Source organism: Dermacentor andersoni, chromosome 2, assembly GCF_023375885.2.
Source record: "Dermacentor andersoni chromosome 2, qqDerAnde1_hic_scaffold, whole genome shotgun sequence".
NCBI lineage: Eukaryota > Metazoa > Arthropoda > Arachnida > Ixodida > Ixodidae > Dermacentor > Dermacentor andersoni.
This window is the reverse complement of record NC_092815.1, coordinates 15,469,814-15,483,599: the sequence shown is the minus strand read 5'-3', so window position 1 is coordinate 15,483,599 and position 13,786 is coordinate 15,469,814. Positions and strand designations below refer to the sequence as shown.

Below are 13,786 nucleotides of genomic sequence, written 5' to 3'. Positions count from 1 at the left end.
CCGGTGGCGCGTCGAGCGGTTTCGGTTCAGGTTCCGGAGGCGCCTCTGATCCTGTCGTATGGTTTTCTACGCGACTGCGGAAGGACCATTTACCATAGCCTCTGCCGTTTCCCTCCTGAAACCTTTGTGCACGCTGTGTGATGGCTGCAACGTGAGCATGGCAACTTTTATTGTGTGCCCGTCAGCGACACATGTATGTCCCGCTGGTATGAGTTGAGGTCTCGATGCACCACCTTGGCTCATCGACTCATCGTAGGAGTGCCGAGTGGCCGCCGACTGTTGCTTGTGCTTGCGTGCCGCTGACGACGGTCGTCCTGCATTTTCTTGCGAATTGCTACATCTGTGATCTTCACATTTTCTGCAACCATTTTGCCCACTGCAAATGGAGGGCTCGGAGGGCAGCGACAAATTCGTGTCCTTGATTGTGGTATAACCTGCGTGCCTTGCAGCGGATCGATTAATCGAGCGCGATTATGGAGAAACCACCTGTTAACGAGGCACCTATTCTCCATGTCATCGTAGTTGGGTTTCACCACATCAAGGGGTACCAGGTAAGCTGGGTTCCGCAGTGTCACGCGGATGCCTGCAGAGGGACTGTACAACAGCATCTGCTATTTGTCAGTTTGTGCGCTCCTCTTTCGCCCTCTTTCTTATGGGATATATTACATCACTGAAGAGGCGAGAAGAAAGGGGGTTATGATATCACTGAAGGGGGAAATATTAGGCAAGCAGAAAATCAGAACGACATATCTTTGTTCATGGTATTCTTAAGAAACGCCCTTGTTCATTTAGATCCTCCCCTCCCCAACACAAGCCGCGAAAACTGTTGCAGTCGCCGTTGCAAGCTTGTGTTGAGACTGAAGACTACACGCACAGATAGTTGCCTAGCATATGACCGCTGTACTCTCGGTATCTGGACAGTGTGTACCCTGCAAATAGGAGTCCGAAAGCAAATGTACTGTATCGATATCCGTCGAAGTTCGGCGACGCGATCGACATGTATAGAATCATGTTTCGTTTTCGATACCGACAAAATCTGTTATATCTGTAGTTTGTAGTAGTTGGGTGCAGAATCTAAAACTTACGCTGGTATGTAGAATTATGAACTGGCCAATTTCTCTCTACTTGTTCCGAATAAGTGTAGTTTTTGACACTTGCACGTTGAACTATATTAGTAAGATTAAAGCATGATCGAGTGTACCAGGTTCGAAGCTGTATATGCTTGAAAATGAGATGTAGACAGTGTTCAATCAGCACATATTCAAGCACGCTCTAAAATTGTCACTTGCATGAGCCCATATAGCCACCTCTCACAACCAAGAAGAGTTAATTCTTGACAGGCAATAGCAGCGAGTCAGTGACAGTTCGACCACTCATTAAAAGTAGGCATCAATTGGTACACAATACTGCCTCAGCGATAAATTGCACTAAATCTCTGGTGCCAAATGACAATAAGTGAGTTCTGGAACCAGTTGCCTGTCTCCATTGTCTTTATCACTATGATCATTCAAAACAGCCTTATCTCATTTTCTTTTTTTTTTTTGGGGGGGGGGGGGGAATTCGCTTGTATTTAGCGATCTGTCAATAGAACAACTAGACACAGACAAAAAAGCAAAGATGATCACAGAGTGATTGTTTCTTCTTCCAGAGTGATCGTCTCTTCTTTTTTGTCCGTGCCTAGTTGTTGCACTGACAGATCACTGACACATTTCAACAAGCCCAGTTCTCGCTACTTGTAGTTAGTGTTTGTTTTTAATTCGTGATCACTTGGTTCCCTTTGCATTTCTGAGTGGCACTTATAGTAAATGAATGTAATAAAATGGTCGTTCTTCCTGTGCAAGATCAGATTTGGAGAACTCTTTAGTGCATTGAAGTGTCTGTACCTTCATGCACACTTAGCTCAGTAACTATAATGAGTAAAGCATGGGTGTGAAGAAGCTGCCAGTTTAAATGGCTTCACTGTGGAATACAGAAGCCTCCAACACTATTCGTTTCTCCATTAAGATGTGCCCCTTTTTAGGAAGGCGATAGAAAATATTCTGGCAGGCTGACTTTATATGTATTGTCCACATAGTGCAAGTACGCATTGAAATATGAGAGGGAGAAAAGTTTGAAGTCCTGCACATGGTTACTAAAAAAATTTGGAGGATGCTTAAGCGACGAGCACCAAGCTCCTGGCTCAGCTGGGCATATACAACACCCTAGAAGAAATAGCCGAAGCACAACGCATCTTGCAGCTCAAATGCCTGTCGACAACCACGACGGGATGGTACATTATGAACACGCTCGGCATAACGTACCACAACCAGCACGGCCAGAAAATGCAAATCCCCAACGAAATCAGAGAGACCATTACGGTGGCAACCATCCCAAGAAACGTGCACCCCGATTACAACCGAGGTAGAAGAAAGGAAAGAGCCGAGGCTCTGCTCCGTTCATTTGGCAGGGAGAGAAACGCGCGCTTTGTTGACGCAGCCGAATATGCGAACGGCCAAAAATACACCGCCGTAGACATAGACGCAGAGTCAAAAATCAGAACCACATGCAGTGTATACACCAAACACTCGGAAATAGCGGAGGAAGTAGCGATTGCGCTTGCCCTCACAGAACAGGAATGCGAAGTTGTACTAAGTGACTCACAAACGGCAGTAAAGAATTATGCCAAAGGTCGAATTTCCAAGGAAGCCCTGTTCATTCTGGCCAAAGCGGGCAGATCCAAAACCACGAGCTCGAGGATCATATGGTTCCCCGCGCACGTCACCACGGAAGGCGACGCGCTCCCGAACCTAAACGAGACGGCACACCGGACGGCGCGAGACATGACCCGCCGCGCCGAAGAAAGCGAGGCCTCTCGCACGATAGCGAACGCTTCTCGAGCAGAATGGGACAGGCTCACCAGATACAATGACATAACCAGTGCATGTTTGAACGCCAGAAGGATATACCCACCGCTGAGTCCTAAATTGAACAGGAGGCAGGCCGTCGCCTGGCGACAACTCCAGACGACAACTCCAGACGAACAGCTTCCCTAATCCATTCCGTCTGAAACATATCTTCCCAGATAAGCATCAGGACGACACCTGCAAATTGTGCCAGGAAGGACCAGCAACACTGAAACACATGCTGCGGGAGTGCAGTGTAGTTATAGGAGGGATGGCAGTTACTCCGGAGACCCTGTCGTCGCGGTGGGCTGCCGCTCTGCGCAGCTCAGACCTCGGAATCCAGACGTGGGCAGTCCAGCAAGCCCGTGAGGCGGCGTTGAGGCAGGGCCTTGACGTACCCCCGTGGGAGACCTGAGCCCGGGTCGCATTAAACCTTGCCGGACGTACAAGAAAGTTGTATCCATCCATCCATCCATGCTTAAGCTTCGCCTTTAAGAGTCGAATGTGATAGCATTCAAAGATCCTGACTGCTTCTCATGGTTTCCAGCAGCTGCAGCTTATATGTAACTGTAATGTTTATCTTGAAACGCTGGCGGCGAACGCCATGCACGAAGGCGAGCTTTCTGGTTGAAATGGGGCCTCTTCCGTGGGCCAATCTTCTATTATTGTTTCACACTTCTAATATTTCAGTCTGAGCAGATTTAACATAAAAGGTATGCACTGTCAGTGTTTTGTTTCGTGAAATTTGTTTGTGGGCTGTCATTCTCAAAATTCCGACGGATAACTTTGTAAAGAGTGTAAGACAAGGTAAGGTATGAGCAACGCTAGTGATGGAAAAACTTTAGTGCCATATGGAATATATACGGCAATTTTTGCTCATGGGACGCCAGATGCTGACACCTGATTTTCTGTGACACGAGGGCCTTTAACGCTATGGCATTAAAATGGAATTACCAATTGCTGCATAACCAGAGGCTATGTGCTGTGGCCTGAACACTCGACATACTTCACACTTATTTAGTGAGTGTAAAAATAGGATGACATTTATTTTTACTTATTTATATTTCAGTTGATGTCAGTAGTACAATTACTATCATGCTTCAGGTAGCCATAAGCTATGAGTAACCATGGGTATCAGTGCTTGTGAAGTACGTGAACATTGTTCGAAATTATGGGACAGTAACGGTTTACTTAAGAACTAATGGCATATTATTGTTGGTATTAAATGCTGTCAACACTTGAACGGTTAAGTAGTAACATTTTATGTTGCTGTGTGCTTACCTTCAAGCTGGAATATGCGTATCCTCCAATACTTGGAAAAGAGGAAACAGAGGCTCAGGAGAACCAGGATCTTCCCGAGCCATGGAAGCACCTTCCATCCCTTGCATTGCCTGATGGTGCCCATAATTATGAAGAAGGTAACACTACTTGCTTTCATGTAGGAAACAATCATGTATGCGTGTGCAAATATTCATAATTTTCAGTACAATATGAACAATCTTTGCTATTCAATTCACATTTGATTCAAGATTTTTATATTCGAAGTTGTCAAATATTTATTAAGTTCTTCTGCTGCTAGAGCAGCTGTTATTATGTTGTTAACTGCAGCAATTATTTGGTCAATCATGCCAAATTCTAATTACGTTTATTTTTTATTTTTTTATTACATTGTTGTAATTCACTTCGCTCTTTCAATGAGCATTACATACTGCTACATGCATCTGGTAACTTGCTGTTCCTTTGTTTCATTACTGCCATTGTCATGCATGATGCAACAGATGTGATCACTTTTCCTTTACTTCTGGTATGCAAGCTTCTCTGTTTAATTTTTAACGGCATTAATGGTGCCAAATAGCGTAAACAAGCCGTTTGTTGCAAACAAAATCCATAAAACCTTTATATTTCCCTTTGTTCATAAATTCCAAATACTCTATATTTGATTCGATATTTGAAGCCTGTTTTTTTTTCTAATATTCATATTCTATCCAATTAGAAGGTTTCACCACACAATCCTACATTCATACTACAAGTCTTTATTCGGTAGACATTAAAATTAATCTTAGTACTGCCATAATGGCTGAAATAGAGCTAACTCATTTCCACCAAAAATTACCGTGGCTGTGATAAGGCCGCTTTGTACACTAAAACATTGTGGAAGGAATTGCACAAAGTTTGTTCAATCTACTCAGGCGTCACTTGACATGTTTGACTGTTATAGTCAACATAGTTTTTTCCACCACCACTAAATTCAGTGTTGTTTCATTGTATACTATCCTTTCTTTTAGAAATATTGTTTTACATTCTGGTTCAAATACTATCTGTAACACCCCAAATGCACAAATATAATTTTCCAACTTTGAAAATATAAAATTGCATGAATACACACGTGCACGTAGCAGGACGTGTTACTCCACACGTTTGAAGTTCTTTAGGCTGAAAAGTTGTGAATAGAAACCATAATCTGCATGATACAAGCAGTATTGAAGTTTGCTTACAAGAACATTTCTTTAACTAGGCCAGCTGACAAAATATAATTGGGTGCTGTCTTACCATCCATCTGGTTGAGCACTCCAAATAGCTGCGAGAAATGTGACTTAAGCTCTTCGTTCAATAAGAGCACTATTTTAAGCCAACACCATGAATAATGCACTTGTGAGATTTTCAAAGCCTTTCACAAGATTGGTTGCTCATACATAAGTTCTCATACATAAGACTTTTGCATACATAAGACACATTTTGCATATTGGATGTCTTAGAAACTCCATTGTTTGGGGTTATATTGTCCATCTTCTTTTGTTTGTGCTCTTTAAGGACGGTGAATCAGAAAGTCTTTGCCCCTATTTTTTTTATCCAAATTACAGCTGTAAATGCCAAGTCAGCAAAACCCTTCCCAGTGGTTAACCTTTCTTGGACTGGCCTTACCTGCCAGTAGCTCCACGGCACGGTGCTGCTGTCAGTTGTTGAAGATGGCGGTTGTGCTTCACACGTCCACAGCACATGAGCAGCAAAGTGTGATTAATTTTTTATGGAGCATGGACGAAGGCTCATCGAAATCCACAGGAATATGCAGCTGGCAGTTATCATTCCACACTGTCACGTCTGCTGGCTGCCATCAGGTGAAAATACAGGGGGATTCACGATGTGGACAATGCGGTTATCCTCCAGCACAATGTGAGGCCACATGTGGCTATCTGAGCTGTGGACAAGCTCCGGTCATTTCACTGGGAGAGTCTAGGCCCCCCACTATGCAGTTCAGACCTTGCCCCTAGTTATTTCCATGTTTTCGATTCGCTGAAGAAGTTTTTGGCAAGACAGTGATTCAATGCGTAGCAATGAAGCCAAGACAGCAGCCCGATGGTGGTTCCACGGTCAGCCGGATGAATTCTACCACAGGGACATCTCAAATTTAGTGCTTCGAAGAGACAGACAGACAAAGAACTTTATTGATGGTCCTGAGGAACCGCGTTAGGGTACCTCCCTTTTCAGAACAAATGTCTGAACTGGTGTGGGGACTATGTGGAAAAATAGTGTAAGGTACATAGAATAGTGTGCATATTTGTAATTACCTGTATGTACCTTATTTTGCGTAATAAAAAATAGGGGCAGTGACTTTCTGATTCCCCTTGTATATTGCTACTAAGATGTAGCTGCACTTGCACTGTCAGTGCTATATTTGGGACCTTGTGTGGTTTCAGGCTAGTTCATCATCCTTCCTTCTCCTTTCAGCATGTTTTTAAATGCCTTACTTTAACAAGCAATCATCTATAAGTTCCACTAAGAAGTTGTTTTTTTATTCACATAGCAATTATACAGACACTCCAGCCACACTTGCATTGTCATCTGGATGTGTGTGTGTGTGCATGTGTGTGCAAGCTCACACGCTGTCCAGGCCACGAGCAGCCCACTTCTGGTGGCAAAAAAAAGAATACAGAACTGGCATACACCACACACACAGCGTTCCTTTACTGAACACAAATGTGCTGTGCTGCAGCAATCGCACGTGAAGGCAGGAATAAAGTACTTTGCAGCATGGGCAACTCTTCATGAGCATACCTGATGACACAGGCATAGGTACAGTGAATATTAATTCAGTTCATTAAACTTAGAAGTGCAGAAGCTTAGGCAAGCTTGTGTGACTTCATGCTATAGCTGCACAATGCAAAAGAAACTTGGACACGAGCTGAGGAAAGGACAGGACGAATGCTGACTTCAAACTGATATTTATTGCACACAAGAATGGAAAAGGAAAACAAGAGTAACAGAATGCACGTGTGGATAAAGAGTTAAGGAAGGCAACACACCGCATTTTGCATCAGACTCACATCATTCTTGAACAGAATCAGTGACAGTTGGCTAATGCACGCGTCGGCATTTCTCTGGATTAGGAAAGCTTCCACTATCTCTCATGTTAGTTGATCACCGTGCTTAAAAGCAACTGTGGCATCTGATGGAATTTGTTCACATCTGCATTCATGACAGTGTAATGCAAGGTGAGTTGTGGTGCTCTTTCAGCCAAATATTTAGGCACACAGCTTTAGTAAGTGGACTCAGGCATGTGCAAATGTGACAGCAACCCCCCCCCCCCCCTCCTCCATCATAATCATCATCAGCAGCAGCCTATTTTATGTCCACTGCTGGACGAAGGCCTCTCCCTGTGTTCTCCAATTACTCGTGTCCTGCACCAACCGATTCCGCCTAGCACACATATATTTCCTCATTTCATCGCCCCACCTAGTCTTCTGCTGTCCTCGAATGTGCTTCCCTTCTTTTGGTACCCATTCTGTAACCCTAACGATAACGGTTACCTAACCTGCGCATTACATGACCTGCCCAGCTCCATTTTTTTCTCTTAATGTCAATTACAATATCGACTATACCCGTTTGCTCTCCGGTCCAAACCGTTCTTTTTCTTTCTCTTAACATTATGCCTAGCATTCTTCATTCCATCTTCCTTTGCATGGTCGTTAACTTGTTCTCAAGCTTCTTTGTCAGTCTTCAAGTCTCTGCTCCATATGTCAGCACCAGTAAAATGCACTGCTTTTCAATGATAATGGTAAGCTTCCAGTTAGGAGCTGACAATGTTTGCCGTATGCGATCCAACCCATTTTTATTCTTCTATGAATTTCCTTCTCATGATCAAGGTTCCCTGTGATTAATTGACCCAGGTAAACATACTTCTACTCTAGAGGCTGACTGGCGATCCTGAACTTTTGTTTCCTTGCCCGGCTATTCACCATTATCTTTGTCTTCTGCATATTAATCTTCAACCCCACTCTTACACTCTCTATGTTAAGGTCCTCAATCATTTGTTGTAACTCATTTGCATTGTTGCTCAATAGAACAATGTCATCAGCAGACCGAACGTTGTGGAGATATTCACTGTTGATCTTTACTTCTAAGCCTTCCCATTTCTTCCAAGCACTTCCAAGCACGCAGTAAATAGCATTGGAGAGAGTGTGTCTCCTCTTCTGACCCCTTTCTTTATAATGATCTTCCTACTTTTCTTGTGTAGAATTAAGGTAGCTGTGGAATCTCTGTAGATATATTCCGAGATATTTACGTAAGCGGTCTATAGTCCTTGACTACGTAATGCCTCTATGACTGCTGGTATCTCTACTGAATCAAATTCCTTTTCGTAACCTATGAAATCCATATAGAGAGGCTTATTGTACTCTGCGGATTTCTCGATTACCTGATTAATGGCATGGATGGTAGAGTATCCCTTCCTGAAGCCAGCCTGTTCCCTTGGTTGGCTAAAGTCTCCACTTTTGCCCTTATTCTATTGCAAATTATCTTGAATATTTTATATGGTACTAGGAGTAAGCTAATGGGCCTATAATTTTTCAATTCTTTAACGTCTCCGTTTTTGTAGATTAGTATAATGTCTGCATTCTTCCAGTTTTCTGGCACCCTTACAGTCAATAGACACTTCGTACAGAGAGCCGCCAGTTTTCCAAGCAATATGTCTCTTCCATCTCTGATTAAATCGACTCATAGCATTCACCAATAGAAATAACCACTAAGTACCCCAGCAGCATATCTCAGCAGACCTTTGGGAAGCTATCTCTTGATTTTGACAGGAAGGTGCTCTGATGGTTTCTTCTCAATTTCCTTTTTATATCCTTTTCTCTTTTGCATCATAGTCCTGTCTTTTGTACTTCCTTTTCTTTCCACCCTCAATTAGCCCCTTACTATTGCAGACACAATCTAAAGCTGTGCTAACTCGGGAAGCCATGCCTGTTTGGCCAGGGAAAGCCGCCGGTTGTGCTTTCAGCTGTTGCTAGTAGAAAAGCACTGCTCTATTCGGACAATGGCGGCCGGACAGGCCGCCATTGGAATATGAACCTGGCAACGTTTAACGCTAGAACGTTATCTAGTGAGGCGAGTCTAGCAGTGCTATTGGAGGAATTAGAGGGCAGTAAATGGGATACAATAGGGCTCAGTGAAGTTAGGAGGCCAAAAGAAGCATTTACAATGCCAAAAAGCGGGCACGTCCTGTGCTACCGGGGCTTAGCAGAGAGACGAGAACTAGGAGTCGGATTCCTGATTAATAAGAACATAGCTGGTAACATACAGGAATTCTATAGCATTAACGAGAGGGTGGCATGTCTTGTTGTGAAACTTAATAAGAGGTACAAAATGAAGGTTGTACAGGTCTACGCCCCTACATCTAGTCATGATGACCAGGAAGTCGAAAGCTTCTATGAAGACGTGGAATCGGCGATAAGTAAAGTCAAAACAAAATACAGTATACTGATGGGCGATTTCAATGCCAGGGTAGGCAAGAAGCAGGCCGGAGACAAGTCAGTGGGGGAATATGGCATAGGGTCTAGGAATAGCAGAGGAGAGTTATTAGTAGAGTTTGCAGAACAGAATAATATGCGGATAATGAATACCTTTTTCCGCAAGTGGGTTAGCCGAAAGTGGACGTGGAGGAGCCCGAATGGTGAGACTAGGAATGAAATCGACTTCATACTCTGCGCGAACCCTGGCATCATACAAGATGTAGACGTGCTTGGCAAGGTGCGCTGCAGTGACCATAGGATGGTAAGAACTCGAGTTAGCCTTGACTTGAGGAGGGAACGGAAGAAACTGGTACATAAGAAGCCAATCAATGAGTTAGCGGTAAGAGGGAAACTAGAGGAATTCCGGATCAAGCTACAGAACAGGTATTCGGCTTTAACCCAGGAAGAGGACCATAGTGTTGAAGCAATGAACGACAATCTTATGGGCATCATTAAGGAGTGCGCAATAGAAGTCGGTGGTAACGCCGTTAAACAGGAAACCAGTAAGCTATCGCAGGAGACGAAAGATCTGATCAAGAAACGCCAATGTATGAAAGCCTCTAACCATACAGCTAGAATAGAACTGGCAGAACTTTCGAAGTTAATCAACAAGCGTAAGACAGCGGACATAAGGAACTATTATATGGATAGAATTGAACGGGCTCTCAGGAACGGAGGAAGCCTAAAAGCAGTAAAGAAGGAACTAGGAATAGGCAAGAATCAGATGTGTGCGTTAAGAGACAAAGCCGGCAATATCGTTACTAATATGGATGAGATAGTTCAAGTGGCTGAAGAGTTTTATAGAGATTTATACAGTACCAGTAACACCCACGACGATAAGGTGAGAGAGAATAGTCTAGAGGAACTTGAAATCCCACAAGTAACACCGGAAGAGGTAAAGAACGCCTTGGGAGCTATGCAAAGGGGGAAGGCAGCTGGGGAGGATCAGGTAACAGCAGATTTGTTGAAGGATGGTGGGAACACTGTCCTAGAAAGATTGGCCGCCCTATATACACAATGCCTCATGACCTCGAACGTACTGGAATCTTGGAAGAACGCTAACATAATCGTAATCCATAAGAAAGGGGACGCCAAGGACTTGAAAAATTATAGACCGATCAGCTTGCTGTCCGTTGCCTACAAAGTATTTACTAAGGTAATCGCAAATAGAATCAGGAATACGTTAGACTTCTGTCAACCAAAGGACCAAGCAGGATTCCGTAAAGGCTACTCAACAATAGACCATATTCACACTATCAATCAGGTGATAGAGAAATGTGCGGAATATAACCAACCCTTATATATAGCCTTCATTGATTACGAAAAAGCATTTGATTCAGTCGAAACCTCAGCAGTCATGAAGGCACTACGGAATCAGGGTGTAGATGAGCCATATGTAAAGATACTGGAAGATATCTATAGCGGTTCCACAGCCACCGTAATCCTCCACAAAGAAAGCAACAAAATCCCAATAAAGAAAGGCGTCAGACAGGGAGATACGATATCTCCAATGCTATTCACAGCATGTTTACAGGAGGTATTCAGAGACCTGGAGTGGGAAGAATTGGGGATAAAAGTTGATGGAGAATACCTTAGCAACTTGCGATTCGCTGATGATATTGCCTTGCTTAGTAATTCAGGAGAGCAATTGCAATGCATGCTCACTGACCTGGAGAAGCAAAGCAGAAGGGTGGGTCTGAAAATTAATCTACGGAAAACTAAAGTAATGTTTAACAGTCTCGTAAGAGAACAGCAGTTTACGATAGGTAGCGAGGCACTGGAAGGGGTGAGGGAATACATCTACTTAGGGCAGGTAGTGACCACGGATCCGGATCATGAGACTGAAATAACCAGAAGAATAAGAATGGGCTGGGGTGCGTTTGGCAGGCATTCTCAATTCATGAACAGCAGGTTGCCACTATCCCTCAAGAGGAAAGTGTATAACAGCTGTGTCTTACCAGTACTCACATATGGGGCAGAAACCTGGAGGCTTACGATAAGGGTTCTACTGAAATTGAGGATGACGCAACGAGCTATGGAAAGAAGAATGATAGGTGTAACGTTAAGGGATAAGAAAAGAGCAGATTGGGTGAGGGAACAAACGCGGGTAAATGACATCTTAGTTGAAATCAAGAAAAAGAAATGGGCATGGGCCGGACATGTAATGAGGAGGGAAGATAACCGATGGTCATTAAGGGTTACGGACTGGATTCCAAGGGAAGGGAAGCGTAGTAGGGGGCGGCAGGAAGTTAGGTGGGCGGATGACATTAAGACGTTTGCAGGGACAACATGGCCACAATTAGTACATGACCGGGGTAGTTGGAGAAGTATGATAGAGGCCTTTGCCCTGCAGTGGGCGTAACTAGGCTGCTGCTGCTGCTGCTGCTGATGATGATGATTCTGAAATGGTCCCTCTTCGGGAGGTCAGAAATCTTTTTTTTGTGTGGAGTAGCTGTGCATTAAAAAATTACAAATGTTTTTCTATGCTTTTCAGACACTGTATATTTTCACTTGCCAGCATTGGACAACCCAAAGCGAACTGTTTTTGGAATATCATGCTATCGACAGATCAATGCAGAGGCAAGTCTAGCATTCTTATTTTTATGACGTCATAGTTGCAATAAATTTGGTAAATTTCTTTTTTTATTAGCTCAGAAACCATTCCACTAATAATGCACTAATCTTGTAGATACTGTACAAGCTTCAGCTGGCTATAACTGCTTGCCAAATATACTATAATTGCTATAGCTGACAGGTAACATTAAGGTCATGTCTCTGGCTGTGGTTTATTGGATTTATGGTGCAGGGGCTGAAGCTTTCTCAAAGTTTATTTTTTAATGATGTGCATTGACCTTTTGTAGATTCTTGTTATGCAAGATGCTCATATCAACTGCAGCATTTCGACCATATTATTGTCAATTGATGAATGCTGCCGTCTCAAAAAACAAACGGGCTAGTGCGAACATCTGACAATTGTTGGGAGCCAAGTTAACAGATTCATGCAACACCATACTCTCTGTCACTTATTTATTATTTGATGATACCCTTGATCACTGTGGACCAGTTATATAATCAGTGGCATACTGATTGGGGAGTTTGAGAGGCTGTGGCCAACCCTCCTTTCCCTTCCCCCTAAATGTAGGTGTTTGTGTGACTCAAGTAATTCTGTTGAATTGGTCATTAATAATTGTAGGAGGTGCAGGTCCACATATAAAACAAAACCAAGCATGTAATAAGATGGGTCCTCGGCCAATATGTCAAATTAGATGTTCGTTTTTGTACATGCAACTGGCACTTCTAATGACTTATACATACTATAATATATATATGAGTGAATCCATGTCGAAAAACACAACAAATATATTTTATTTCAGCCTTTGGCCAGGGTCTGGCTCTTATCAAGAATTACTTAACAGGTGCATGATAGCTATTTCATACCCCTTGGGTGAAGCATTACTGCAACTAGTTGTGCTATGTTGTAACGCCGCTGTATGTGAAGGGCATATAAGAGCTGTCATGCACCTGTAAAATCATTCTCATAAAATGAAATCCTGACTGACGGAAATTCTGAGTGCGCTAATGATTGTAATGCAGTCAGCCTTTCAACTTCTGATAATACTGCACATATGTGTATAATGAAAAGTATAGTATCTTCAATTGGCTGTCATGTTGTAGTGCTGTGACTGTAAAGTTTCACTACTGTTGAGAAAGTAACCATTTGACAAGCATAAGTGTGGTTCAATTCTTCCTAAAACCTTAAAGTAAGGAAACAAATATGGTGTAAGATAATGACTTCATACTTTTTATAATAACAACAGGGAGCTCTGACAGGCATAACAGCAGATGCCTCCCGAAACTTGTATGGGCTTGTTTCTTTAGTGACTAATATAGGCTCATTAGGGTGCTCTAAGGTTGCAGTGCCATTACAGATATGTCATTGCACAGCCAAATGTCAATATGACGAAATAAATGTAAAATTTGGTTGCATGTGCTTTATTTTAATAAAGTATTCTGCTGCTATATAACAAAACCTGGCACAGTATCAAATATAGCCAAGCAAATTTCTTTTTTTACATGTGGCTCAAAATATGTATTATGTAGCAAAAATGTCAAATACAG

At 42.9% G+C, this 13,786-nt stretch overlaps 1 protein-coding gene across 4 annotated transcripts in view; it reads left to right on the top strand.

The window, feature by feature from the left end:
• The first annotated feature begins 12 nt into the window (after positions 1-12).
• The window catches only part of LOC126542930 (late secretory pathway protein AVL9 homolog), a 55,092-nt gene continuing 41,318 nt past the window's right edge, over positions 13-13,786 (top strand). For 2 of the 4 annotated variants that reach the window (XM_055077503.2, XM_055077501.2), the window contains exons 1-3: positions 13-151; positions 4,171-4,300; positions 12,162-12,247. In XM_055077503.2, coding sequence (XP_054933478.1) covers positions 59-151; positions 4,171-4,300; positions 12,162-12,247 — 309 coding nt within the window. In that variant the 5' untranslated portion in view covers positions 13-58. Of the gene's footprint in view, positions 552-4,170; positions 4,301-12,161; positions 12,248-13,786 lie in introns of all 4 variants that reach the window. The other 2 variants (XM_050190044.3, XM_055077502.2) reach the window with 1 other exon arrangement.